Source organism: Equus quagga, chromosome 5, assembly GCF_021613505.1.
Source record: "Equus quagga isolate Etosha38 chromosome 5, UCLA_HA_Equagga_1.0, whole genome shotgun sequence".
Classification (NCBI taxonomy): domain Eukaryota; kingdom Metazoa; phylum Chordata; class Mammalia; order Perissodactyla; family Equidae; genus Equus; species Equus quagga.
In genome coordinates this window covers 14,861,258-14,886,435 of record NC_060271.1, presented here as the reverse complement: position 1 = coordinate 14,886,435, position 25,178 = coordinate 14,861,258, and the positions used below count along the sequence as shown (strand labels likewise).

The window sequence follows — 25,178 nt, the reverse complement described above, 5'->3', positions numbered from 1 at the left end:
GAAACAGATTGGGGGACTCTAGAGCAGGAGTGTCACTCTTTCAGACTAGAAGGTAGAAGTGAAGATGTCAATAAATTCTGCCAAGGGCCTCTGATTTCTCTCTGAAGTAAAGGGTGAAGATGAGTACTGTAAGGGAGGGAGGCCAGAGTTGGGAAGAAGACACAGTACTGGGACAGCCCTGAAAAACTAGCTGGGTTGGGTGTCATATGTTTTGGTGTGGTACCAACCTACACAGCTGTGCAGTGTTCTCCATTTGGGATCCATTGGGATCCCATTGGGGATCCGAGTAGAGAGGCTCTGATCCTAGTTGGGGTTTTGGGATGGAAGCAGAAAAAAGCGAAGAGGACGAGGGAGTTGAGAATGATGCCTATGAAGTTGCTTGAACGTAGGGTGCAGGCTGGATTGAGGACGGAGAGCCAGGAGGATGTGGATAAACTTGAAGAAAGCAGAGGTTCAAGCCCTGGCAGTCTTAATGAGATCAAAGAGCAGCAGGAGAAGGAGGATAGATGAAACCTAAAGGAGTACGTTGTATGTAATCAGTGGGATGTGGCAGTTGAAACTGCAAAGATGAAGTAGTTCCAGGTGGAGCCAAGAGCCAGCGTGTAGCCAGTGGGCAGGTGAGTGGAATAGAGAAAGTTCCCGGAGATTGTTCTTAACCTGGAGGACTTAACCTGGAGTTCTCAGGTTAAGGAACTGAGAGGCCAGGAAATTGAAGGAACCATCTAGAATAGGTCTGCAAACATTTTCTGTGAAGGGCCAGCTAGTAATTATTTTAAGCTTTGAGGGCCGCACAGTTGTCACAGCTACTCAGCTCTGCTCTTGTAGTGTGAAAACAGCCATAGACAATGTGAAAATGAATAAGCATGGCTGTGTTCCAATAAAACTTTATTTACAAAAATAGGTGATAGGCTGGATTTGGCTCACAGGTCGTATGTAGTTTGCCTTTGTACTCAAAATCTGGTCCACAGACCAGCAGCATTGGCATCACCAGGGACCTTGTTAGAAATGCAAGATCTCAAGCCCCACACCACACCTACTGCATTTTTAACAAAATCCTCAGGTGTTTTGTATGCATCCTAAAGTTTGAGAAGCACTTTGTAAGAGAGACACTGACATCTCTTGGGATGATGACATGAAGCCAGTGAACCAGTTGCCAGAGTCTTAAGTGAATGGGAGCAGGCTGGTATTTGACGTTAAGGAAGAAGGGTGTGGCCAGTGGCATGGGCTTCAGACAGAAGGGCTCAGGGAAGGAAAGTTGCAGAGCAGTGGTCTGTCCTGGGAGAGCACTGGCCCACTTCCCACTCTGTGGTCCAGGGGATGGGAGTGGCCACCCAGCCCCATCTCTTCCTCTCTTGTACTTCCTACTCTGATGCCTCTTTTGGAGCCAGGTCTCTAATTGCTCACTTTCTCCAGGTGGGTGGAGTTTACTCTTATGACTGCAGTTTTGGCCACGTGCCCAATGTGGAATTGATGAAGTTCATCGCAATGGCAACATTTGGCTCCTACCTGTCCACTTGTCCTGAGCCCGAGCCAGGCAACCTGGGTCTGACTGTCTACCACCGGGCATTCCTCCTCTACTCCTTCCTGCGCAGTGGGGAAGCCCTGAACCCTGAATATTATTGCGGTGAGGGGCAGGCTGGGGCAGGTGTGGGAACAGGGAGTGGAGAATGGACCCTGAGGTGATGGGGACTGAAAGGATGACTGGGGCTCTCTACTCTGGCACTGCTCTCTTCCCGTAATTTCAATGTAGCCTCCCCCGCTGTATCCCTGTCAGCCAACAGATAACCACTTTCCCCTTCCCCATCCTCACTGGTCTTCTAGGCTCCCAGCACCGCCTGTTTAATGAGCACCTGGTCTCCGCCAGCAGCAACCCTGCCTTGGCCCTGCGCCGGAAGAAGCACACTGAGAAGGAGGTGCCAGCTGACTTGGTCAGCACCGTGTCTGTACGGCTTCGAGAGGGCTATAGTGTCCGAGAAGTCACACTGGCCAAAGGTAAGGGTCACTAGACCTTGCTGTATCCCACAAGTCTCTCAGATTTTGTGTGGGGAGGACCTGTTGAAAGAAGTAAAAGACACACCTGTAGCACACATGAAAGGGTGTCACAATGTGAAAGATTCTGCTTGTCATTTGAGACAAGTGAGTTCCAAGTTGCCTTCAGGGCTTAGTTCTCTTAGCATTTAGCTTCCCAATTTCATCCTCTGTTGCCTGAGGTGAGTCAGCTGATGGTTGTGTGGTGTCCTGATCTTGGCTTTGTTTTCAGATTACTCCTAAACTTCTCTTTGTGACAGTTGGTAGGCTTTGAGCCTGAAATCTATGGCACCATGCTTCAAACCTTTGGCCAGGCTAGAGTTCCATAAGGCAGATGGGGGTTTCAGATAGGACTCAGTCCCAGGCCTGGAGTCCTATGCCTTCTGCCCCTAACTAGCCCTCCTGCTTCCGCTGAAGGAGGGTCCCAGCTGGAAGTAAAGCTGGTGCTGCTGTGGAAACACAACATGCGCATCGAGTACGTGGCTGTGGCGCCCTGGCCCCTGGAGCTCGAGGGCCCTCGAGGAACACGGGTGGAAGTGACAATGGAAGGTGGCTATGACATTCTGCATGATGTGTCCTGTGCACTAAGGCAACCCATTCGCTCGCTGTATCGCACCCACGTTATCCGGCGGTTCTGGAACACGCTGCAGAGGTGAGGCAGGTCACCGCTCAGTGAGTGAGGCCCCATTTGTTGCATGGAGGGACAGATGTGTGAAGCTGGGACCTGGAGAGAGTCACCCTGAACACCAGGCTCATGTCCAGGGTCCCATGTCCCCCTGGAGCTCCCCTCCTCTGCATCCACCAAAGTCAGGTATGGCTTAGGGTTGGCCCTCTTTCTGCAGCATTAACCAGACGGACCAGATGCTAGCCCACCTTCAGTCCTTCTCTTCAGTCCCAGAACATTTCACGCTTCCTGATAGCACCAAGAGTGGAGTGCCCCTCTTCTACATCCCTCCCGGCTCCACCACCCCGGTGAGTGGCTCTGGTACTCATTATTCCCATTTTGTGCCCACCCAAACTTGGAATGGTGACGCACTGGAGCCCAGAACCACCCTCTTTGTCCTTCCCTCTCAAGTCTGAGGCACCCAAACCAGAACCCTGAGCTTTAGCCTTGAGAGCAATTCTCCCTCCTTTCAAGCCCCTGGGGGAGGAGAAGAATCTATAGAGACAGGCTGTCCTCAGCAGATCCCGGGTGTCAGAGGCAAAGACCTACAGTATAGCTAGGTAGTGGTATCCCAGCCAACTGCGAGCCCCTCGCCCCATCTCCACATGGCACACTCTGGCCTCCCCACCACCTTCACCCATTTCCCACTATGGCTGACCACCGTGAACTGTGCACTTCCTGAAGAGCATTGCTTTCTTGGCCCTGCTTTCTTCACACTCAGCCCATGGCTATCAGGTTAGCACTGACTGGCAGGGAGTTTATGCCATTGTGCAGATGCTTCATTCTGAGGTCCTGCCGTCACTCAAAGGCTTTCCTCCAAAGTCAGTGATAGAAACATGGCAAGTCCCGTCCTTTGTCTGGATTCAACTTTAAAAGGCCACACAGCCTGTCCCTGGACTCATTCATCCTAATCTAGCCTTTGTATTGGAGACAGTTTTTGCTGCCATCCCAGGCTGGGCTATAGGTTCCTTCAGCCTTAAACCACTACCATCTCCGACCCCCTGAACCCCGTGATTCTATTTGCTGTTTGGAGGTTGTACCCTCCTTCTCCATGAGTGCTCCTATAACCTGTCATTCCTGTCCCCAGGTGCTCTCCCTTCAACACGGTGGGTCCGACTCATCTCACGCCCAGTTTGCTGCCTACTGGAAGCCAGTGCTGTCCATGGATGCTAATTCATGGCAGCGTTGGCTGCACATGCATCGCCTAGTGCTAATCTTGGAGCATGACACGTGGGTATCCTCCTAGGGCCATAGTTGGGGTGGGGAGCAGGGGTGAGGGGGCAGGGAGTGATGGGGAAGCAGCAGATGAGCCATTACCAATCTTGACCAAGAAAAACTATGACCCTTTCCTAGTCTTCCTGCTCATCAACCCGCATATCCTCAGACAGGGCCTAGAAGAGAGAGGTAGCAACTGTTCTTTTCCCCCAAGATTGGGACTGGGAGGTCTGACCTCACTCCACACCCCTCTCCCCAGACCAATCCCCAAGCACTTGCACACCCCAGGCAGCAATGGGCGCTACAGCACTGTCCAGTGCAGGATCTCGCACTCCTCGCTGACTTCTCTGCTTCGCGACTGGAGCAGCTTCGTGCTAGTCGAGGGCTATTCCTACGTGAAGCTGCTCTCCAGGTGGGCAGAGTGAAGTCCCTTCACTCCTCCCTGCCGCCTCATCCCATGTCTCTTCCTCTAACCCTATACGTCATCCCTGCTTCCTCCTGAATCTATTTACTCCCAGCCTAGAGCTGCTCACTGACTCCCATTTCTTCCCAGTGCCCCAGACCAGCCCCCCTCCTCGTTCTACATGGTCCGCATCATTTCCAAGGCGCCATGCATGGTTCTTCGCCTGGGTTTTCCCATCGGCACACCAGCACAGGCCCGGCACAAGGTGAGCTGGGCCCTGACTGAGTTCCAGACCAAGGAACCCTGGAGTGTAGACTAGCTTCTCCTCCCTAAACCCCAGAGGGGCAGGGCCAGTAGAGAGATGAGGCCCTAGACCAAGTAAGGCCCGAAGACCAAGGCCTCTCTCACCTTGTCTGTGGACCCTCTCCCAGACCTAAAGGAGATGGAAGGAGGAGGGTCTGACCACATTTTTCTCTTAGATTGTGTCGGGCCTACGGGAAGAGATCCTGCGACTGCGTTTCCCCCACCGGGTGCAAAGCAAGGAGCCAACACCCAAGGTGAAACGAAAAGGGCTGGGGGGCATTGGTGGGGGTAACTCTCCCTCCAAGTCCCCGCCTATGCTGGGGCCACAGCAAGCCCTATCTGACCGGCCCTGCCTTGTGGTCCTGCATAAGCCACTGGACAAGCTACTCATCAGGTTGGTACAGAGGGTGGGGATGGGGCCAGGAGCATGTGGGAGGGCTGTGGCTTAGCTTGGTATGAGTAGAGCATTGCCTCCATTTCCCAGGTATGAGAAGTTACCTCTAGACTACCGGGCACCCTTCTTGCTGACACTGGAGCCACCAGGGCCACTGCCCTTGGTGTCAGGCCGCTCAGCCTCTTCTAGCCTAGCGTCGCTGTCCCGCTACCTCTACCATCAACGCTGGCTCTGGAGTGTCCCATCAGGACTGGCCCCTGCCCTGCCGCTCAGTGCCATTGCCCAGCTCCTCTCCATTCTCACTGAGTACGTCACCCTAGTCTGCCAGGAAACTTGGGGCAGGGAGAAAGCAAGTGTAGGCCCTGAGTCTGGATGCTGACAGGAAGCCTAAGCCAGAGAGCGCCCCTCTCTAAGCCCTCCCTTTGCTGCTGCTGTTCTGCAGAGTGTCCAGCATAGAGCAGTGCATGCTGCTGCCCTCTCCTTCCTCCTCTCCCCCTCCTCTGTTTATTTTGACCTCAGGTCCTAATTGGACCTGTTCACTCTTGAGGGACCAGTAGTCTGAGCAGGGCCTCCTGCAGACAGGTCTTTCTGGATGGCTGTTGGAAGGTAGATATGGAAGTGGTGTGGGGGCCAGGGGAATGTAGTCTGAGTGTCTCTTCCCCCATCTCATCTTGTCCCCACTCCTCCTTTATGGGGCTTCAGAGTCCGACTCTCTGAAGGGTTCCACTTCGCCTGCAGTGGAGAAGGAATCATCAACATGGTCCTGGAGCTTCCAATTCAGGTATGTGCCATACCTCATGACACCTCCCCACCAAGGTCCGTCATTAGAGGGACGCTTGCCTCTGGGCTCGTTTGTGACTGCAGGAAACTGCCTCACAGGGACCCTGTGGCCAGAAGACCCAAGGCCATGTCCAGTCCCAGGACAATGTGGGGAGGGGACTAAAGTTCTGAAGGCCAGAGCTGGGTGGGGCGCGATCTCTGCCTTGGCTGAAATCTGCCCAAAATCTCCCAATCTACCCACAGAACGAGCCCCCAGGGCAGGCTGCAGTTGAAGAGAGGCACACATGCGTTGTCCAGTACATCCTCTTCCCCCCACACTCTACCTCCACCAAAGACAGGTGAGACTGAGCCCTCTCTGAGAGCTGCCTCTCTCCACGTTCCCCCTTCTCCCTACTGTCCCCTGAAGTTCTGTCTCCCATGCCCGGAGAGTGTCGGGGTAGGAGATGCTATTTTTAGATGCCTCATAAGGCAGTCAGGTCCAGGAAGGCCACGTGCAACTGTGGCTGTCCTGTGTGCCACCACCTTGCCCCCCTCCATGGAGTGACTGCCTGCCATGGGGTTGTGGATTAGATTCTGCTCTCTCCCAGGCTCAGGGCCCTTCTTCCTTTAGCTTCTCAACAGATGATGACAACGATGTGGAAGTGGAGGCCCTGGAAGGAGACTCAGAGCTCAATCTGGTCACTGAGGTGTGGGTGGAGCCGCAGTACGGGCGAGTGGGACCTGGCCCTGAGAGCTGGAAGCACCTGCAGGACTTGACATACTCTGAGATCCCTCAAGCTGTGAGTGACCTCAGAAGGACCCCCACCCCTTACCAGATTGGGTACTATCCCCTTGGGAGTACCACAGCCTGTGGGCTTCCTGGTCCCTCTGAACCTCTGGGTTCTGAATGTCTGCAACTGTATGGGCTTCCTTGAGAGCTGGAGGCTGGGTACTCTGGGCCAGAAGGGGCTGACCCCTGACCTTTGCTATTCCTCCCCTAGCTCCACCCTCGGGACGCTGCCTGCATAGGCTCCATGCTGAGCTTTGAATACCTGATACAGCTGTGCCAGAGCAAGGAATGGAGTCCCCTGCCCCCAGAGCTGAGAGTCTCTGATGGTCAGCGGGGAAGGGGCCCCCAGGGTTGGAGCAGGGGAGTGGGTGGGCAGAAAGCAACCACAAACAGGGAATCTGAGTCTCACCATGAGTCTTGTCTTCCTTGCCTCCCTGCTAGGATTGGACCAGGGAGGAGACACCTGTGTCCATGAGATCCCCTTCTGTTTTGACCTAATGGGACTGTTGCCTCAGTGCCAGCAGCTCCAGATGTTCTTCCTTCTGCTTTCCAGAGGTGGGTGAACTTTGTACTCACTCACCCCACACCTAGAGGGCCAGCTAGCCTGGGAGTATTAGAGAACAGAGAGCAGATGAGTCTGCAAATGAGCAGATGAGTGCTGGGGGCAGGAGGAGGCTTGGAGGCTGAAGGGGTGGGGCTGTGCTGGTCAGGGCTGAGTCGGGGGCATTGGGCAGCAGGAGGCTTTTGGTGCTGAGTGGAGTGTGTGTCGGGCAGAGCCAGAGGGCGTCCCTCTCGCCGAGGGGCCCTGTCCCACCAACGACATGGTGCTGTGCCTGCTGCACAGCTGCCTGGGGCAGGAGCTGAGTGACCGGGAAATCCCGCTGACTACCGCTGACCAGGCTGCCTTCTTGAGTGAGGTGCTGCGGCGGACCTGCCACAGTGCAGGTGAGCTCCCCACCTCTGTCCTCATACTAGACTCTGGCCCAGCCCTTTTCCCCCACCCACAAGGTAGTCTCTGTCTTTGGCTTTTCGCCTCCCGCTGTCTTTACCTCAGAGCCCTGCCTCTCTGCTGGCCTGGCCCTCTTCACCCATCTCTACCCCGACTGTAGATGCAGAGAGGCCACCAGCGAGGGGCCCCGGGATCCTGAAGGCTCAAGCAGTAAGCAGCACCCAGGCCCCTGGAGACTCAGCTCTTCCTAACCAGGTCAGCACTGACTCATCCCCTTGAGCCCTTTCTCATAGTGACCTCCTTCTGTCACCACATAGTCGTACCCCAGCTTTCCATCTCCCTGGGTACTGAAGGTCTCCTCCCAATGACAAAATAGCGTCATTCCCCTTTGTCCTGGATCTTGCAAACTGTGCCTAAGGTCGGACTCCAGGGTGGAGGAAGGAGCAGGGGTTGCATAGTCCCTTATAGATTGCTCTAATTTTGTCTTTTACAGAGTGTAGGCCCTCCTGAACCCCTCAAGCCTGTCATCTCTGCCCAGCCCCCTCAGTGGCGCTGCTATGCAAGGCTTGTGACACCCCAGCATGTGTTTCTGACTTTCCTCCCAGCTACCTTCTCAGGTACCAACTGCTGACCTTCCTCACTAACCCCTCAGGTTCAAACTCTGGAGCTCCCTCACCCGCCCACCTGGCGGCTCTGATTTGTATCTTTTTTCCTCTTCAGATGTCCAGCATCTGTCTGCCTATGGCCTAGAGGGACCCTCTCAAGAGGAGACAAAGCCTAAGTTTGGGGAATGGAGTGGGGCCTCCAGCCTCAAAGATCTGGGAGGAACTGGAGTCAAGGCCACAAAGTCCCAGGTCCCCATCCTCAGTGTCACCCCAGCTGGCGGTAAGGCTGCTGACTCTAAAGTCAGTTAAGCAGGAGTGGGAATGGGAACAAATAGAGGGCTGGAAGACCATGTGACACCTCTTCCCACAGATAGTGCCCAGAATCCAGGAGAGCTGAGCCCACCCTTCCGTCAGGACTTCCAGGCTTACAGTGGGCGTCAGGCTCCACAGACAGAGAGTACAGATGCACCCCGAACCCGGTGTCCTGTCTACATCTACAGCTGTGCCCTGGAAGCGCTGAGGGAGCAAATGCTTGGCATGCAGCCCCCTCAGGCACCCCGAGACCTCATCTTCCGGTGAGTGCCCCCAGTATTGACCTAGGTCCTCCCTGAACCATGGCCCCTAGCCAAGGCTCAGGTACACACTTGGATATGACAGACAGGTTGATGGTCAGTGGTAGGAACTTAGCTTCTCAGTCATCTCCTGCTAGCTCCTTGTTGGGCTTCTTTTGGCAAGTCAGTTGAATTTGCTGGGCCATGAATACAATTGATAGGGACCTACTGACAATCCGTTGGCGTGTAGGTTGATGGCAAGTTTTGCGTGTCACTTAGGGGAGTTGACCAAGCTCTCTCTTTCCTCACATTCGTAGGACTCAGTTCCTTGACCAACCATCCCCATCCTCAGCCTGGATGGAGCCCAGGCACAAGGAGGCAGCCAACCATTGTGCCTTGCTGCAGGAGCATGCCCAGCGATGCTACGTCCGTGGTGAGCAGGAGGCCGTGTGCGGGAGCATCAGGGAGGAGGAACAAAGCAGGGAGAGATATAGAGATTACAGGGATGGGGACTGGAGAGCTCGTTCCAGAGCTTGACCCTCATGGCTCTTTCCACTTCCATCAGGGCTGTTCCGGAGCTTGCAGCAAGCACAGAGTGTGACCTCCCAGGACTTGCTGATAGCAGTAGATGCCTGTGAGGAGCTGCTACAAGAAGTAGACATCACCCCTTTTCTGCTTGCACTGTGTGGCCACACTCAGGGTTTGCCTCATGCACCCCCAAGCCCTGGTCCTCTCAGCCCTGGGCCCTTCAGCAGCAGCATCGAGGAGGGCCCTGAGCCTCGGGAACGAACTGTCCTAGCTTCTGAGTCCAGGTTAGGATTGTCCTGGAGTGATGTGTATGGGGGCACACAGACCAAGTCCCTATACAGAGGGACCTTCTGAGCTGTGAGGATGGCTGTGCAAGGTAGCACCCACACACCAGAGAGGCCGTAGTGCTTGTCACCAGCTTCTGCCTCCCACCCAGACTTCTTTCTCCCATTTGGCATGGGCAGCAGTCTCCCTTCCTGGCTCTCCTCTTCTGGTGTGGAGCGCTGAGCTGGATTAGGGGGAGGGAGTTGCCAGTTGCCATCAGTCCGCAGCTCACTTTAGGGACCCAGCAGGTGGGAAGAAAGGCAGGCTGGCAGACAGCTCTGTGTCTGGCATCTGCAGTGTATTAGCACTGGGGAAACAGAGGCAGCAGAGGGAAGAGCATGCTAACGATGCCCAGTCCAGGTCCCTGCCTGCAGCTCTAGATCCCCACCTTTCATGGCCCCAAAATGAATGCATTTTCTTCCTACCAAACCTCACTTCTCCACCTGGGTTTTTCATCCATGGTGAATGATATCACCCTCCGCCCAGTGGTCCAAGTCAGAAAACTGGGAGTCATCCTTACTCATTCCTCTGTTTCACAGAAATGTCTGGCCATTAAGAAATGTGGAGGTTAGAGCCAAAATGGGTGGGTTGGTTCTCCTTGCCTCTTCTACTGCCCCTGCTGGTGTGCTGAGCACCCTTCCTAGAGACAGACAGACGTGTGCTGCTCCCATTTGCAAAGCAGGCTCCTCTAGGACTTGGTGGTTCTTAACACTTCAACACCTCTACCCCCAACCCTGACCACTCAGCATAGAGACCGAGGACCTAAGCGAGCCTGAGTTTCAGACCACCCGTGTCCCTGGCAATCCAGACCCTGGCCTGGAGATCTCTCTAACAGATGTCTGCCAGCTGAGAGGAGAAGCACATGATGCCCTTCACAGCCTCATCCAGGTGGGAAGCTTGATGAGGGTAGAAGAGAGGTGGCTGCACAGTGGGTCAGCATTCTCTTCTGGTTTAGGGACGTGTTCATGTCTGTTCTAGAGTAGGGGGAGAGTGCTGCTCAGGAGTGGCTGACATGATAGTCTTCTTCTAACCCCAACACAGGAGAAGTTCTTGGAGATCAGTGGTCTCCACTTCCGCACGGTGCCCTCCAATCCCCACTACTTCTTCTATTGCCCTCCATCCAGCAGGCGAGAGGTGAGTAGCTTTCTTCCTTACCTCCCTCATACCACTGACCTGTAGCCCCAGAGGCCCCAATTGGCCCACCCGGATCCTCCTGACTCTTGGTTCCCTAAGACCTGGATGTGACTCTTGTCCTGCCTTGGATCAAGCTGTGTCTTTCTTTTGCCCAGGATGAGGGCCCCCGGGACACAGTAGACAGAAAAGTCAGTGACTTGGAGTTTTCAGAGGCTGAGCTCATGGGAGAAGAAGGTGTGTGGGCAAGTGGGTAGAGGTGGGAACACTGGCTTCAAGCCAGGATTCAGGGGCCTCCACTGCCAGCCTCTCCCACTGACCACACGACATGTATCTCTAGGAGACACATCAGCCTGCTGTGTGGTCACTGAGAGTGACCCAGAACTGGAGGTGGAATACCGCGAGAGCCGTGAACCAGACCTGGGGCCTGCTGGGCTAGACTCCGCCTCACTGTCAGATGCAGACACTGTAAACCCTGATGAAGACTCCTTTAGTATCCTGGGGGGTGACTCACCCACTGGACCTGAGAGCCTCGTGCATGACCTGCCACCACTCTTCCTACACCTCACGTGCTCCGTGCGGCTGCGTGGACAGCACAGCTCAGTACCTGTATGCAGCCTGCCCACCTGCCTGGGTGAGTTTGGGGGTGCCCAGGGAGGGGCACAGATCCCAGTACAGCCTGCCTGCATGTATGGGGGAACAGAGAGCCTACGGGTATAACTCTAACGCTGAGAACTTGGAATCTGTACTTTCCCCAGGGCTCCCAGCAACACCTAACTCTCTCCCTCTCCCAGGCCAAGTGCTTTCCATTCTGGAGGGCCCCCCCATTGGAGGCCGAGTGCCCCTGAGGGACCTCAGTGTCACTCTGGACGTCTTCGTGCTGACCTTGCCCCTGGAAGTGGAGCTCCCCCCGACCTCGGACCCTCAGCACCACCGGTGTGGCAGCAAGTTTGGTGGGGGGATCTGAGGCCTTGTTGGGGACCATCAAGGACTCTAGGGGCACTTGGGGACTAAGGGGGCCTTAAGGATTCCAAGAAAGGAGTGCTGAGGAGGCTCTGAGAGGCCAGTAGCTGCTGACCTTTGACTTTTGCTCCCACCCTGTTCAGGTCAACTTCTGAGAGCAGTGCTTCATTCCCACGATCCCCAGGGCAACCATCTTCTTTAAGATCAGATGATGGCCTGGGGCCTCCACTGCCACCCCCAGGAGAAGACAGGTACTTTCTTATCTCCCTCTCAGAGTTCCTTCTTCCTCCTCGGTTGTGTTTTCAGGAAACCGGTATGTAAACCTTCCTTCCAATTAGGCACCCAGGACTGTCCAATTTGGCCGCACCCCACAGACTGGCTGTTGAGACCACTGTGAGTGAGGTGAGGACCTTCCCTCCCCCTTGCTGGGTGACAGCCCCTCAGCACTGTAACAGATGCCCTTTCCATATATAAGTGAGGTAAAGTACCCCCTGTATTCTGGGATCAAAGAGAGGCCTCCCTCAGTCTGAGGCAGAGTATCTTCTAGTATGTTTCAGTCTAAGAGTAAGGTGATGCCCCAGTCAGCAAGGGAGGCGCCCTTTCTGGATTGCTCTCTGACTATAGATCCGCTGGTTGCTGGAGGATGAGATGGTGGGGGCACTCCGAAGAGGGGGCATCCCCCAGAGCCCTGCCCTGCACCGTGCAGCTGCCCACATCCATAGCTCTCCTGGACGCTCCACCTGCCTTCGCCAAACTCTGCCACTGAGTTTTGTGTTTGGACCAGAGCGTTCCCTCACGCAGTTCAAGGAGGTATGCTGCCCTCAGAACACTGCCTACTCACTTTGGGGCCTGTCCTTTCCTGGAGTTCAGATACAAAAGGGGAAGCCCTGTCTTGGTTTGAGTCCCTAAAATTCCCCTCCTGTCCAGCTTCTCACCACATTGTCTGTCCCTCACCCCACGCCCGCCAGCCCAACTCAGTGGGAAAAGACCCAGCTCCCAACCTTGCCTCTGGCCTGTTGAACCTTAAACAAGTCACTGAATCTTCTCATACCTCAGCAATGGGGATGCTAGTGTCTGCTTCACCAGGTAGTTGTGGGGGTCTTATGAGGAAGTAGGGAGGGCTGCTCTTGCCTAAACTGTGACCTTGGCTCCTGCTCCCCAGGAGTTCCGCCGCCTCCACCTCCCTGGCCATGTTCTTCTTGAGGACCCTGACAGTGGCTTCTTCTTTGTGGCAGCTGGCCAACAGCCAGGTGGGTCCCACGGGGAGTCCCCTTCAGCAGCCTGGGCCTGGCACAGCCGCGAGGACAAGGCTGAAGGCATCGAAGGGGAGGTGAGTCTTTCCTGGGCTGGCCTGGGAATGTTGAGGGTACTGGCTGGTGTGTGGGGCCTGTACTCAGTCCTGACTTCCTACCCTTTAGGCCCTGACAACCAGCCCCCAAGTCCCTGGCTCCCCTGAGGATTCTGAGGGTCTGCCCAGCCTGCCACCAGGAGGTAAGAGAGGACTTGGGCAGCAGGGTCTGGAGGCCAGGACCTGGGACTTGTGGGTCCCTGGCTCTCCTTCCATTTTCAGAGAGTGGTCCTAGGCAGGATTTGAGAGAGGCTCCAGGCATTTCCCTTCTCTTCTCAGGGAGTCAGCCTGGGCCCAGCCGGGGACTAAGCCTTATGTCCAGTCAGGGCAGTGTGGACTCTGACCACCTAGGTAAGCTGAGCAGGAGGTGGAGGACTTTACACTGATGGGAAGTGGACTTAGGGCTGCACAGGGGAAGGTCTGAGCAGCAGGCATCAGAAGGGACGAACCTCGAGGGGCCCATCGAGCCTGATGCACTTGGGGGCTCAGATGAGCCTAAGGATGGGGTTGAACTTCAGCACATTTGACACAGGTTATGATGGTGGCAGCAGTGGCTCAGACAGTGAGGGTCCCAATGACACCGTCGGTGAGAAGGCCCCCTTCACATTGCGGACCCCACCTGGGCCAGCACCTCCACAGCCCTCACTGTCAGGCCTCCCTGGGTCCTGCCTGCCTGACTTCTGGCTCATCGTCCGGGTACTGCAGGATCGTGTAGAAGTGTATGCACATGCACAGTAAGTAGAAGCCAGGGCTCTGCACCCTGACTCTGATGTCACCTTCTTTTCCCTGGTCCCATAATGTTCCTCTTCAGTGTTGTTAAAAAGTAACTCTTGGGGCTGAGGGTTTGGGTAGGGGTTTGACTTGTATTCTAAGATTGGGGGCTCCTGACCACTTCCCACAGCTCGTAGCAAAGCATGTCACTCGCTGTTTTCCTGATGGAGTTGAAAAACGGATGGGGACTTTGGCTCCTAGCTGAGCATTAATAGCATGCACAATTCAGAGCAGCTTCAGGAGTTGATATACACAAGTAAGGAATAACAGAGGTTGGCCTGGTGGTGCAGCGGTTAAGTTCTCACGCTCCACTTCAGCAGCCTGGGGTTCGCCGGTTTGGATCCTGGGCGCTGACCTACATGCCACTTATCAAGCCATGCTGTGGTAGGTGTCCCACATATAAAATAGAGGAAGATGGACACAAATATTAGCTCAGGACCAATCTTCCCCAGCACAAAGAGGAGGATTGGCAGCGGATGTTAGCTCAGGGCTAATCTTTGTCAAAAAAAAAAAAGTAAGGAATAATAGGTAATATTTAACAAGTGCTTACTATGCAGCAGGCACTGTTCTAAGTATTTTACCTGGATCAACTGATTTAATCTATATAACAGCCCTACAAAGTATTATTATCCTTATAGTATGGGTGAAGAAACTCAAGCGCAGATAAGTTAAATACTTGCCCAAGTTACAGTTAGTAAGTGGCAGAGCTAGGATTCATACGTAGGCGTCTGGTTATTAAATATTGCTCTAATCACAGGGGTGGGTGGGATTAAGAGAAGGGAAGACCACCATTCTTATAAAGAAGGTCTGAGAATAAAGAAGAGGTAAGCTGCATGATGGAAGCCTCAGTGTGGTGCCCACATGGGAGCTGGTGAGGCCAGCATGGGGCCCAGGCTTCCAGAATTGTTATTAAGAATTCCATGTTTACCATTTCCCAGCAGGTTTACTTTCCTTTGTCCAGTCCTACTTCCTTTTCATGGTTCCTCTTGGCCCCAGCTCCCATAACTTCCCCCCTGAACTCCCTCCCCACTGCAGTTCTGTGTCTGATCCATCCCTCCCTCCTAGGAGCCTGATGCGGGAGGATGGGGGGCCAGGCACTGAGTGTCGCCACCTGCAGCAGCTCCTGGTGAGGCGAGTTGGGGAGATCTGCAGGGAGGTCAACCAGGTAACGGGCAGCCGGGGGCAGGGCTCTCTAGGCATGGGACACAGCCCAGATGAGGAAGGAGTTTCCAGGAACTTGACCTTCATAGGTTATTCATCCATATTGGACATATTCTTTCACCTCTAGTTAGAGGGATGCTATTATTCCCCGGATTCCCTTCAAACTGGGGAACTCTCCTAACCTACCCCAGTACTGTGGGTTATTCTCTCTTACCTTCCCAGTGACTGTGAGATGTTCCTCTCGTTAGAGTGTGCTAGCATTAGGGATGTAACAGTGGCTAAGACACAGGGAAACCCTGAGTCTCTGGAGCTTGTGTTGAGTGGGGGAGATAGACATTGAACAACTAAATTACACACATTATTTCCATTACAATTGTGAAGACTTCTACAGAAGAAAAGTAGAGACTGCTGTGAGAGCACATAACAGGAATCTGACTGACTGAAATGTCAGGGAAAGCTTCTAGGAAGAAGCTGAGACCTGAAGGACAGTGAACAGATTCTGGCAAAGGGGAGGGATGAGAGTTCCTAATTGAGGTTCAGCGCTTAGAGCCCTGAGCCCAGTGACTGTCAGCCACCATCTCTGACCTCCCTGTGATTACTGATGCTCTTTTTGACCTCTGATCCCCAGTGATAATGGGCATTCCCTCTTCACCTCTGATCACCCCTCACCATCACCACCAATTTACGAGGGACTATTTCGGCTCCCTGATAACTTGCTCCTTCTTCCCCAGCGGCTGCTCCTTCAGGACCTTCATGACAGTCACGTGTGTAACTCTCTTCTGGTGGCTGAGAGTGAAGAAGATCTATGGCGCAGTGAGACTCCCTTCCACTCCCGTCAGCGGCTACTCCTGCCCAGTGATGGTGAGGTCCCACACAGGAGCCTCTCTCACAGCGGGTGCTATTAACCTTTCCTTTATCCCAGACTTTGGTGAGGAGCTGAGGGCAGAGTCACCATTACTTAGTCATTGGTGCCAAGTAATACAGGGAGAGTGAGGAGGAGAGGACAGAAAAGGATCGCTGGATTAGGCTGTTGCGAGTTCGTTAGTGACTTTAGTGAGAGTTCTTTCAGTGGAGAGATGGGAATAGAAACCAGAGGAAACTGAAAAGTAAAGGGATGTTAGGTAGGTGGAGCAGAGTAACTGCTCTTTCAAGTAGCTTGGCAGTGAAGGGAGGGACAAACTAGATATGGCAGGAACTAAAGGAAGATGGTGGGCAAGGCTGGAATTTTTAAATAAGGTGGAGACTTGAGCACGTTTATGTTGCACAGGGAAGGAGCCAGTAAAGGGAGAGGTTGAAGAATACAGGCGGGAAGGGGTCATGGGAGGGGCACCGGCTGTGACCTGTCTTTCTAAGGGCATGCCTCTGCCCAGCCCTACTTTGTTTTCCAAAATGACCATCTTTCCCCTGCAGGATAATAGACCGGGCCGAGGAGTCAGGGGGCAGTGTGGACAAGTAGGCCAGTTCACTGGTGAGAGAAGACCAGAGGGGCAGAGCCTGAGGTCTGGTAGAAGGACTTGCCTTGTGATTGCCTGTCCCTCCAGACCCTTTTGAGTTTTCTGAGATGTCTGGTAATGGTTAGGAAACACATGAATCTACTCGAGATGGTAGTTAAGTCTCCACACTTCTCCCTTCTCTTACTCCTGATGACCTCTCACCCCGAACTCAGAGGAAAGCCAAATCATGCCATTCCTTTGCAGTTTTCCCTTCTGGTTAGAAGTAAAATCAGACCACTCCTTATTTTTAATATTCTCAGCAAGTCTGTAGATGAACATTCCTAACGGCTCTAGGAGACTGTGTCCTGGGATGTACTCCATATCAAAGCAGAATCCCCGCAGTTAGTGGACTTCCCAGGGTTTTGAAGGCATCTTCTGCAAATTGAGCATGAGCTAGGACAGCCAAGCACTTTCACTTCAAAATGACTTCCGGCAGCCTGAGATGTAAGACCAGTCAGAACCCAGATACGGCCCTTCCTCATTTTTAGTCTCTCCATATGGTTTGGCCGAAACCCTTAGCAACAGCACTCCATTCCAGACTTTGCAGCCTCCTGGGTGTCCTATATACAGCTCACATCTGACAGCAGCTTCTCTGGGAAACCAAATTGCCACCTTTGACCTACAGGAAGCTTCTTTGTCAACCTGGAAACCTGGAAACGGTCAAACAAAGGCATTGGACTGTGGCCATGGGCTCTTGCTTGCTGCCATATCGCCCTTTGGGTTCTTTGGGGTAGCTGTCCTGCAAAGCACAGAACATAGTTTTCCCCGACTCTGCAGCAAGTGTGTGTAAGCAGTTACACCCCTTTTGTTTTAATGGGGTTATTGTTGCAACTCTTAGTGAGTACACAGATGGGGTATATATTATACTATGACAGGGTCAGTGTCTTGGCATTATCTTCAGTATTTTCTCATGCTTTGCCTTTCCTGACACCTCTTCTTAGGTCCTTCTCCACATCTCCCTGAGATAGTTCTGAAAACCTTCATGTTATGACCTGTCTTCCTTAGAGCGTGGTCCTGCCTTCTTACCCCAAATGACCATCTTCCCCCTGCAGGGTAACAGACAGGACTGAGGAATCAGGGGAATGAGGACAAGTAGGTCAGTTCACAGGTGAGAAGACTGTGGAGGTGGAGGGTGGTGCCCCTTTGCTGAGCCACTGTGTCCCTTACCCCAGATTATGCTGCTGATGAGAGCTGTGCACCGCGAGGGTACCTAGCAGCCACAATGCAGTTTGTCCCTGGTCATTTCTCCTGTGACGTTGTGTGGGGAACCGTGATTCGAGTCCATTCACGCCTCAAAATGGGGCCCAGCATGGGGGTCTCTCGGGGTATGTGATTGGCCTGAGAGGGTGGATGAAGTGTTGGGGGGGAATCTGGCAAAGAGGGTCTCCAGAGCCCATATTACTCTCACAGCCATCCAGGCCCTGCGCTCGGTGCTCAATGCCTTCTCTGTGGTGAACCGGAAGAATATGTTTGTTTATCAGGAGCGAGCAACGAAGGCTGTGTACTATCTTCGGTATGTGGGCCCTGGGAAGATGGGATAAAGCATGGGTCAAGGATGGCGCAGGAGGAGGTATGTTCAAAGACCTTGCCACTCTTTCTCAGGCTCCTGGAGACATCCTGCAGTGAGCGGCCATGGGAAGGCGATGCTCTGACCCCTTCCCTAGCTCTGTCCCGAAGCCAGGAGCCCATCTACTCTGAGGAACCCTTGGTATGTATCACCCCCACACTGATGCCCCTGTGCTCCCCTGATACTTGGCTCAGTGGACCTGGGCCCTGACTGCAGTTACCCTGCAGGGTCCTCGTTCTCCCCTGGACATGGCTTCCAGCCGTGGTTCAGATGCTGCTCGTCCTGTGGGCCAAGTGGACAGACATATCCAGCTGCTGGTGCATGGCGTAGGGCAGGCCGGTGAGGACTCAAGGAGAGGGTAGAAGAGTGACCTGATGAGGTTCCAGAATCCTCTGGGACTTCCTTGGAGCCTTCCAACTCCAGCTCATGTTGTGCTCTCGGCTTCCCTCAAGCAGGAGCTGGATGGGAAAGGACAGGCTCCCGTGGGGTTTAGGGGCTAGTACCTGTAGCTGATTGAAATGCAGCCTGGGGAAGAGGAGACGTTAAAAGTTGACATCCAGGTATCCAGTCTGGGTGACTGTGTGAATAGAAGGTGTCCCACTAGCCGGATACTGGCGGTGGGTTTGGGGTGAAGATACTGGGTTCAGTTTGGGAGTTGTTGAGCCTGGGGTGTCCAGTAGGCAACCAGACTCTCCAGCTAATATTTCTGGCTCAGTTAACGTGTACCAGATGTTGGGCTAAGACTTTTACATATGAGGTAGCTCCTATTATTATTCCCATTGTATGGATGAGGGCACCAAGGCTTTGAGAGTTGACTGACTTGTCCACAGTCACACAATGAGTTGCTTGGCAGAACTAGAACCTAGTGCTGGCTGCCTCCAGTGTGTAGGAGAATGTTTGAGTCTAGGGTTTAAGGACTGATATAGGGGTAGCTGGATTCTCTGCCAGTGTCTCCACCTTCCTACCATGGCTGTGTCAAGGTCCTGAGATCACAGATGAGCTAGTGCGGGTTCTGCGTCGGCGCCTGGATGAGGCCACGCTGGACGTCATCACAGTCATGCTTGTTCGGAACTGCAAGCTGACACCAGCTGATGTGGAGGTCAGCTCCCTCCTAGACTCCACCATCCCTCCATGGCTCAGCCGCAGGTGCATGGACAGTCTTGGCTGGAACCTCTCAGTTCAACTCTTAACTCCTCTTCCCACTCTCTGCAGTTCATCCAGCCCCCGGGAAGTCTCCCCTCAGAGGTGCTGCATCTGGCCTTACCCGCCTCCTGCAGGCCCTGGCTTCCTGCCCTGGCCTGGTACCTGCGGCAGAACCTGCTCATCTTCCTACACTCTCCCAAGTACACAGACAGCAACAGCCGGAACCACTTCCAGGTGGGATCTCACCCACCTCTCTCCACACCCAGGTGCACCCATGCCCCCCCCACAGACACCTTACAGTGTGACTGTTTTCTACAGGTGCCCCATGTGTACCTCTGCCTGTGGCCCTGTGTACACTCATGCCCCCCACCTTGATAATCTACCTGGGTCTCCTGTGCTCTCTGTGTGCTTATCCCCCCTCCCAACAGTGGACACCCATCCCCTGATGCCTTTTGTTCATTTTCATGGTCTTAGTGCCCTGTGGCTGTTCTCTCCCCAGCATCCACTCCCACCACACAGTGGCCTCCCCGACTTGGACATCTACTTGTATAACAAGCCTGGTGGACAGGGCACAGGGGGTAAAGGTATGGTGAAGGGCCCAGGCCTATGGCACTGCCAAGTGTGGGAAAGCCTTTTCCTGCCTCGTGGCTGAAAGGGCCTTTCCTAGCCTTGCAGCTGAGGGGGATTTGGGCGGGGTAGGGGTCTGGAAGTCTCAGACCTGAGCGTTCCTGTGGATTTCTACCCAGGGGTTGCCTGCATCACTCTAGCCTTTGTGGACGAGGGTGGGGCTCCCATCTCACTGGCATCATGGCCCCCCCCTTCTCCGGGGCCCCCAGACCTACTGCAAGAGGAGGAATTTGAGCAGCTGACTCAGGTTACTCGCTGCCCAGTTGTGCTGGACAGTTCTTCAGGTAGGACAGCTTGGTCAGATGAGGGGGTGTTTAGTTAATGCTGTGGGAACTAGGGGCACCCCCAAGTGACCCCCATTCTTTCCTCCAGCTCAGAATGGGGCCCCACGGCTTCGATTAGATGTGTGGGAAAAGGGGAACATCAGTATTGTGCAGCTGGAGGAGAAGCTCCGGGGGGCAGCTCGCCAGGCCCTGGCTGATGCCATCATGGAGCTGCAGCTGCTGCCAGCCTCGCTGTGTACAGAGGACACCTCACCAGGTATGCGAGGTCCAGGTCACACATCCAGGCAAGACAGTTTTTCTTTCAACTGAGGGTGTAGAGGTAGGGGTCTAGGAATATATCACAGAGTCCCCATCTGACATACACATTCACGACTGTCCATTACCTTCCCTGCCTCAGCAAGGTGACAGCCAGCAGAAATGTGCACATGCAGTTGGTCACCCGCTTGAGAGGGATATATCCTCAGAAACTAACTTCACACACACACATGCAGCCATGCACTATCAATTGCATATACTGTCATTCACTAACAGGTGGAGTTAGGTGGCAGGTCACTCTCATACCAGTCTTGGGGCTAGGTTGTCTGGAATGGGGATTGATGGTTAGTGATGGGAGTCTGTGATGTCTGGTGCTTACAGGAAGTCTCAGAAGCGGGTCGCTGGAAACCAAGAGCCCTGCAGGCCGAGCTAGCACCTTTCCCCCTGGCCCTGGCCCTGGGGAACCTGTGACTCCCCCCAGCAAAGCTGGCCGGCGTAGCTTCTGGGATATGCTGGTAATGGGAGAATGGGAGGAAGTGGTGAAGTTGGCCTCTACCTTCTTGCCTGCCTCCCAGCTCCCCCTACACTCTCCCCTACAGGCCTTGCCCCAGATCTTGTGTTACATAAAACTACTCTGTCCCTTGGATAGGAGTTGTCAGAATGTGGCAAGTTCTCACTGATGTAGAGAAAGCGTCAGCTTATTAAGCACCTTCACGTCCCCTTTTCTCGTTGCATCCTCATAGCAGCCCACATGTTAAACAGGGCTTTTACCAATGAGGCAGCTGAGGCTCGGGAAGGTTAAATATCCTGCCCAAACCTGAGTAGTCAGCCTCCAGTGAAGCCAGGGCATGAACCCGGGCCTCCAAAATCCTCCAGGCTCTTGTTGCCGTTCCACGATGCCTCCATCTTCCACCCCTTCTCCCTTCCCAGTAGCCTCTCCTCATTCACTGCATTGCCCCCAGAGTAAAACAGAATGTGGGGACTTGGGTTCCCCCAAAACAACTGATGACATTGTCCTGGATCGGCCAGAAGACACTCGAGGCCGGAGGCGTCACAAAACTGAAAGTGTTCGGACTCCTGGTGGAACTGAGCGGGCACCAGGCACGGATCCTGGAGCCCAGAGGCAAAGGTATGTGTGTGTGTTGTGGTATTGTGTCGTGGGGGGTTGTGATGTGAAGTCACAGGTCGATATTGGGTTTGTGTAAACAGACATGTCACGTACGGGTGTGAGGTTCTTACTCCTGTGTCTTCAGGCGCCGGACCACACAGCTAGAGGAGGGCGAGGTGGGGACACTGCAGCCTGTGTTTGCTCGTGTCACTCAGCGCTGGATGGAGTTTATGGCTCAGATTGGTGAGACCTCAGCCCCTCTCTCCCATCCTCAGTCCCATGGCCTGGTCTCTGTCCCACTGTGACGTCTCTGCCCTGGATCCAGGTTGTGCCTCAGTGTCCAGGATCTCTACCCACATGGTGTCCCGGTTCCTCCTTCCATCCATCCTGTCTGAGTTCACTACTCTGGTCACCTCAATGGCTGGAGACACCAGTGTCCGTGTCTTTGAGCAGCATTTGTGAGTTTGGGGTCTCATGGAGACTGAGCTAGGAAAGGTGGGGGCCTAGGCCCAGGGAGGTGATGGCCAAGGAGTGGGACCATGGGTGGTCTACTTTCTGTCTGTCCTTCCCTCCCACTAGGGGTTCAGAGCCAGAGAACTTTAGTCCTTGTTCCCTTGGACAACTGGGCCCAAGTCCCCGCCCAGCGGTTGAGCGGCATCTGCTGCTTCTGGGAAGGAATTTCTTGCAGTGGAGGAGACCAACCCAGCAGGGTGAGGGCATGGCCTCGGGGAGGGTGTGTTCAGAGTGACTGATAATGCAGTCTCTGACCCTGCAGGGGGGAGGGTGGGATGGAGCGGGATCTGCCCCCACACCCCCGTTTTGCCCCTCTTCCACCCTGTAGCTGCCAAAGCCGTGCAGCGCTTCGAGCCAGGAGGCGATGGGAGTTCAGGCCGAAATGCTCCCCGGCAGAGGTTCTTGCTGCTGGAGGTCTTGGACAAGAAGGTAGATGTGGGGCCAGAGGCTGGGTGGGAGAAGGGATTCTGTCATCCCACTGACTCTGGCCCCTGACTTCCAGCTTCAGCTGCTGACCTACAACTGGGCTCCAGACCTGGGGGCGGCATTGGGCCGAGCGCTGGTTCGCCTCGTGCAGTGGCAGAATGCGCGTGCCCATCTCATCTTCTGCCTCCTCAGTCAGAAGCTTGGACTTTTCCATCATTATGGCCAGTTGGACTTCCCAGTGCGGGATGAAAAGGTGCTCCCTCCTCTAGTTCTGGCTCCTGAGGGGTCAGTTAAAGGAAGTATCAGCTCAGAAGCAGGGGAAAGGCACAGACTGAGGGCAGAGGTAGTGGGGAGGGAGAGTCAGAGAGGAGGCCAGAGGGTGGGAGAGAGGGTCTGAGGGCAAAGGCCATGAACACATTGTGAGGCTCCATCTCTCTCAGGAGCCAAACCCATTCCTACTGCCAACCATGGAAGCAGAGACCCTCATCCGGAGTGCAAGCCCCCCACTAAGCCGTGAGCAGGGCCGGCTGAGTGGATCGTCTCGGGGTGGGGGTCCCCATCCTCTGGACACATTCCCCTTTGATGAGGCCCTGAGGGATATCACGGCTGCACGCCCCAGCTCCTCGCTCGGCCCTGTACCAAGACCCCCCGATCCTGTCAGCTATCATGGACAACAGTTCCTAGAGATCAAGATGACAGAGCGCAGAGGTGAGGGCACTGAGCCAGGCAGTGGGCAGGGGCAATCTGTGGAGTCTGGGAGGGAGAGGGCTGGCAGCTCCTGGGGCCTCTACTAATGTCTCCAACCCCCAGAGCTGGAGCGCCAGATGAAGATGGAGAACTTGTTTGTAACCTGGCAGCAGCGTTCTACCCCAGCCAGTATGCCCATCAGTGTGAGTGACCCAAATCCATGTTCTCCAGGAGCATCCTGTGACCCTTCCCTGGCCACCACTCTAGTCCTCACTGCCCATTTCCCCAGGCCGGGGAGCTGGAGACCCTGAAGCAGTCCTCTCGTCTGGTGCATTACTGCGCAACAGCCCTGCTCTTCGACCCGGCTGCCTGGCTGCATGGGCCCCCAGAGACCTCTGGGCCCCCTGAGGGGCAGGTGAGGCTCAAGACTCCAGGATTTCTCCCATGGGACCTCCCTTTACCCCACAGTGACCTCTGTTCCTCCACCCCCAGTAGAGTGGATGACAGTGGGTAGAGCCTTCCTTAATCTCCACTCCCACAGCGGCGCCATCGCCCCGAGTCAGGGTCTGGGAGCCGTGAGGCACCGGCAAGCTGTGAATCCTCGGATGTGCCTCCGCCCAGCGCCCGTGAGGAGCCTTGGCTGAAGGAGCTGAGCTTGGCTTTCCTGCAGCAGTATGTGCAGTATCTGCAGAGCATGGGCTTCGTGCTGGTGCCATTGCGGCCCCCCTCACCCGCCCGCAGGTGAGCCCACCTCGTCCTTGCCTCATCTTCTCCTCCACTGCATTTGCGGCCCCACACACCCTTCCTTTGGCCCATTTGGACAACTCGAGCCTTGTGCCTCTTCTTCCCACTGGGCCAGCATGCATACAGGAGGATCTTGGACACTTTCAGGCAGCCTTCACACATGTCCTATAAACCTCACACAGCTTGTAGAATTCATGGCCACATTCACACACGGAACTATGGACATTTTCACAGAGCTCATGCCCACGTACATCTGTGCTTACATGCTGGTATACCTCCACACACGTGAATCTTGTACGTGCTCCTAAGCTTCTGGACCTGGCTCTTAATGATTGCTGTCCTGGCCACCCCACTGACCTCTCCTGAGATTTTACACGGTTCCTGGCCCGGAAAGTCCTTTTCTTGCCAAGGTTAGTCTCTTTTCTTACCAAGGCCCCCTGCACTGGGCCTACTTGCGTCACTGTCCTCCAGCCTGTTCTTGGTCATGTTCAGTTGCTGGCCAGTGATGAGAGGTCTGAGTCTTGGGAAGTAGACAGCCCCTCTGTCCTACCTTCCATCTCTCCAGAGCCTGTGAGAACTACACAGCCACCCTTCCCATCCTGTGTCAAACCCCAAAGTCCCTTCTCTGTGGCCTCTGCTCTGTGCTCCTCTCAACCCCTGAGCCTCCAGATTCTGTGTTCCCAGCCCCTTCCCAGCGACTGTATGGGAAAATATTGGTTCACAGTCTACAGTTACTTTCATGTCTCCAGATTTGTGAGTTAATTTTCTCCCTCCTCTCTATTTTCAGTTTGATACCTTTTCAAGCTAGTAATTGTGAATTGTACTTCCTTACTCAAGACACCACCTTGGCCCCGAAAGTCAGTTCCAACTCCATAACATTTTTGTCACCATCTCTCCACCTTTTCCAGGCCTTAGGAAGAGAGGACAGGCCTCCATTTCCAGGACCCCACCCCTCTCATTTCTCAGGGACAGACCCCAAGCTGTAGGAGCTCCTCTGAGAGACTTAGTTTCCATACTTGCCATTCAGTTATATTCTTCCCAGAAATCTGAATTCCTTTTTAAAACAAAAGACACTAGGTTAAAAAGTTTGTTTCTAGAGCAAAACTTAAAGTGGAGCCTTCCTTTCTCACCAGCATTAACTATCACCAATCACTAGTCAGGTCTCCTCCCATTTTCCTTGAGGATTAAATGAGACATTTCTTGTCACAGAGGCTCTGAACCACCGCAAGCGTCCTGGCGGTTACAGCTCCTGAGTGTAAGGAGTGGGGCTCACTGGCCCTTTCTGTTTCGTCCTTGGTCACAGTGCCCTCCCTGCTCTCTTCTCCCCTGGCCTCTGAGTCGAGAAATGAAGAGCAGGGGCCTGTGGAATGCTGCGACTGCCATCCCCCAGGCCAAAGAGGAAAGTACCTGTGCAGGACATTAGGCACCTCCTTCAGTTTTCCTA

The 25,178-nt window shown here is 54.4% G+C and overlaps 1 protein-coding gene across 4 annotated transcripts in view; it reads left to right on the top strand.

Moving 5' to 3' along the window:
* SZT2 (SZT2 subunit of KICSTOR complex) overlaps positions 1–25,178 on the top strand; it is a 51,363-nt gene that overhangs the window by 18,482 nt on the left and 7,703 nt on the right. For 3 of the 4 annotated variants that reach the window (XM_046662891.1, XM_046662893.1, XM_046662894.1), the window contains 55 exons: positions 1,414–1,624; positions 1,822–1,992; positions 2,446–2,680; positions 2,871–3,000; positions 3,780–3,922; positions 4,167–4,319; positions 4,461–4,575; positions 4,790–5,007; positions 5,098–5,313; positions 5,710–5,788; positions 6,031–6,125; positions 6,398–6,566; positions 6,768–6,882; positions 6,998–7,111; positions 7,331–7,501; positions 7,666–7,760; positions 7,999–8,122; positions 8,226–8,390; positions 8,481–8,685; positions 8,979–9,094; positions 9,227–9,473; positions 10,260–10,401; positions 10,555–10,647; positions 10,803–10,881; positions 10,985–11,278; positions 11,439–11,580; positions 11,751–11,858; positions 11,946–12,009; positions 12,232–12,417; positions 12,770–12,937; positions 13,026–13,098; positions 13,235–13,306; positions 13,488–13,689; positions 14,792–14,891; positions 15,619–15,748; positions 17,553–17,705; positions 17,791–17,893; positions 17,983–18,088; positions 18,175–18,286; positions 18,928–19,046; positions 19,160–19,324; positions 19,590–19,674; positions 19,837–20,001; positions 20,090–20,257; positions 20,638–20,771; positions 21,219–21,385; positions 21,510–21,607; positions 21,690–21,822; positions 21,944–22,074; positions 22,206–22,306; positions 22,380–22,556; positions 22,744–23,011; positions 23,114–23,193; positions 23,280–23,405; positions 23,532–23,731. In XM_046662891.1, the coding sequence (XP_046518847.1) occupies positions 1,414–1,624; positions 1,822–1,992; positions 2,446–2,680; positions 2,871–3,000; positions 3,780–3,922; positions 4,167–4,319; positions 4,461–4,575; positions 4,790–5,007; positions 5,098–5,313; positions 5,710–5,788; positions 6,031–6,125; positions 6,398–6,566; positions 6,768–6,882; positions 6,998–7,111; positions 7,331–7,501; positions 7,666–7,760; positions 7,999–8,122; positions 8,226–8,390; positions 8,481–8,685; positions 8,979–9,094; positions 9,227–9,473; positions 10,260–10,401; positions 10,555–10,647; positions 10,803–10,881; positions 10,985–11,278; positions 11,439–11,580; positions 11,751–11,858; positions 11,946–12,009; positions 12,232–12,417; positions 12,770–12,937; positions 13,026–13,098; positions 13,235–13,306; positions 13,488–13,689; positions 14,792–14,891; positions 15,619–15,748; positions 17,553–17,705; positions 17,791–17,893; positions 17,983–18,088; positions 18,175–18,286; positions 18,928–19,046; positions 19,160–19,324; positions 19,590–19,674; positions 19,837–20,001; positions 20,090–20,257; positions 20,638–20,771; positions 21,219–21,385; positions 21,510–21,607; positions 21,690–21,822; positions 21,944–22,074; positions 22,206–22,306; positions 22,380–22,556; positions 22,744–23,011; positions 23,114–23,193; positions 23,280–23,405; positions 23,532–23,731 (7,931 nt within the window). The remainder of the gene's footprint in view (positions 1–1,413; positions 1,625–1,821; positions 1,993–2,445; positions 2,681–2,870; positions 3,001–3,779; positions 3,923–4,166; positions 4,320–4,460; positions 4,576–4,789; positions 5,008–5,097; positions 5,314–5,709; positions 5,789–6,030; positions 6,126–6,397; positions 6,567–6,767; positions 6,883–6,997; positions 7,112–7,330; positions 7,502–7,665; positions 7,761–7,998; positions 8,123–8,225; positions 8,391–8,480; positions 8,686–8,978; positions 9,095–9,226; positions 9,474–10,259; positions 10,402–10,554; positions 10,648–10,802; positions 10,882–10,984; positions 11,279–11,438; positions 11,581–11,750; positions 11,859–11,945; positions 12,010–12,231; positions 12,418–12,769; positions 12,938–13,025; positions 13,099–13,234; positions 13,307–13,487; positions 13,690–14,791; positions 14,892–15,618; positions 15,749–17,552; positions 17,706–17,790; positions 17,894–17,982; positions 18,089–18,174; positions 18,287–18,927; positions 19,047–19,159; positions 19,325–19,589; positions 19,675–19,836; positions 20,002–20,089; positions 20,258–20,637; positions 20,772–21,218; positions 21,386–21,509; positions 21,608–21,689; positions 21,823–21,943; positions 22,075–22,205; positions 22,307–22,379; positions 22,557–22,743; positions 23,012–23,113; positions 23,194–23,279; positions 23,406–23,531; positions 23,732–25,178) is intronic. The other variant, XM_046662892.1, reaches the window with a different exon arrangement.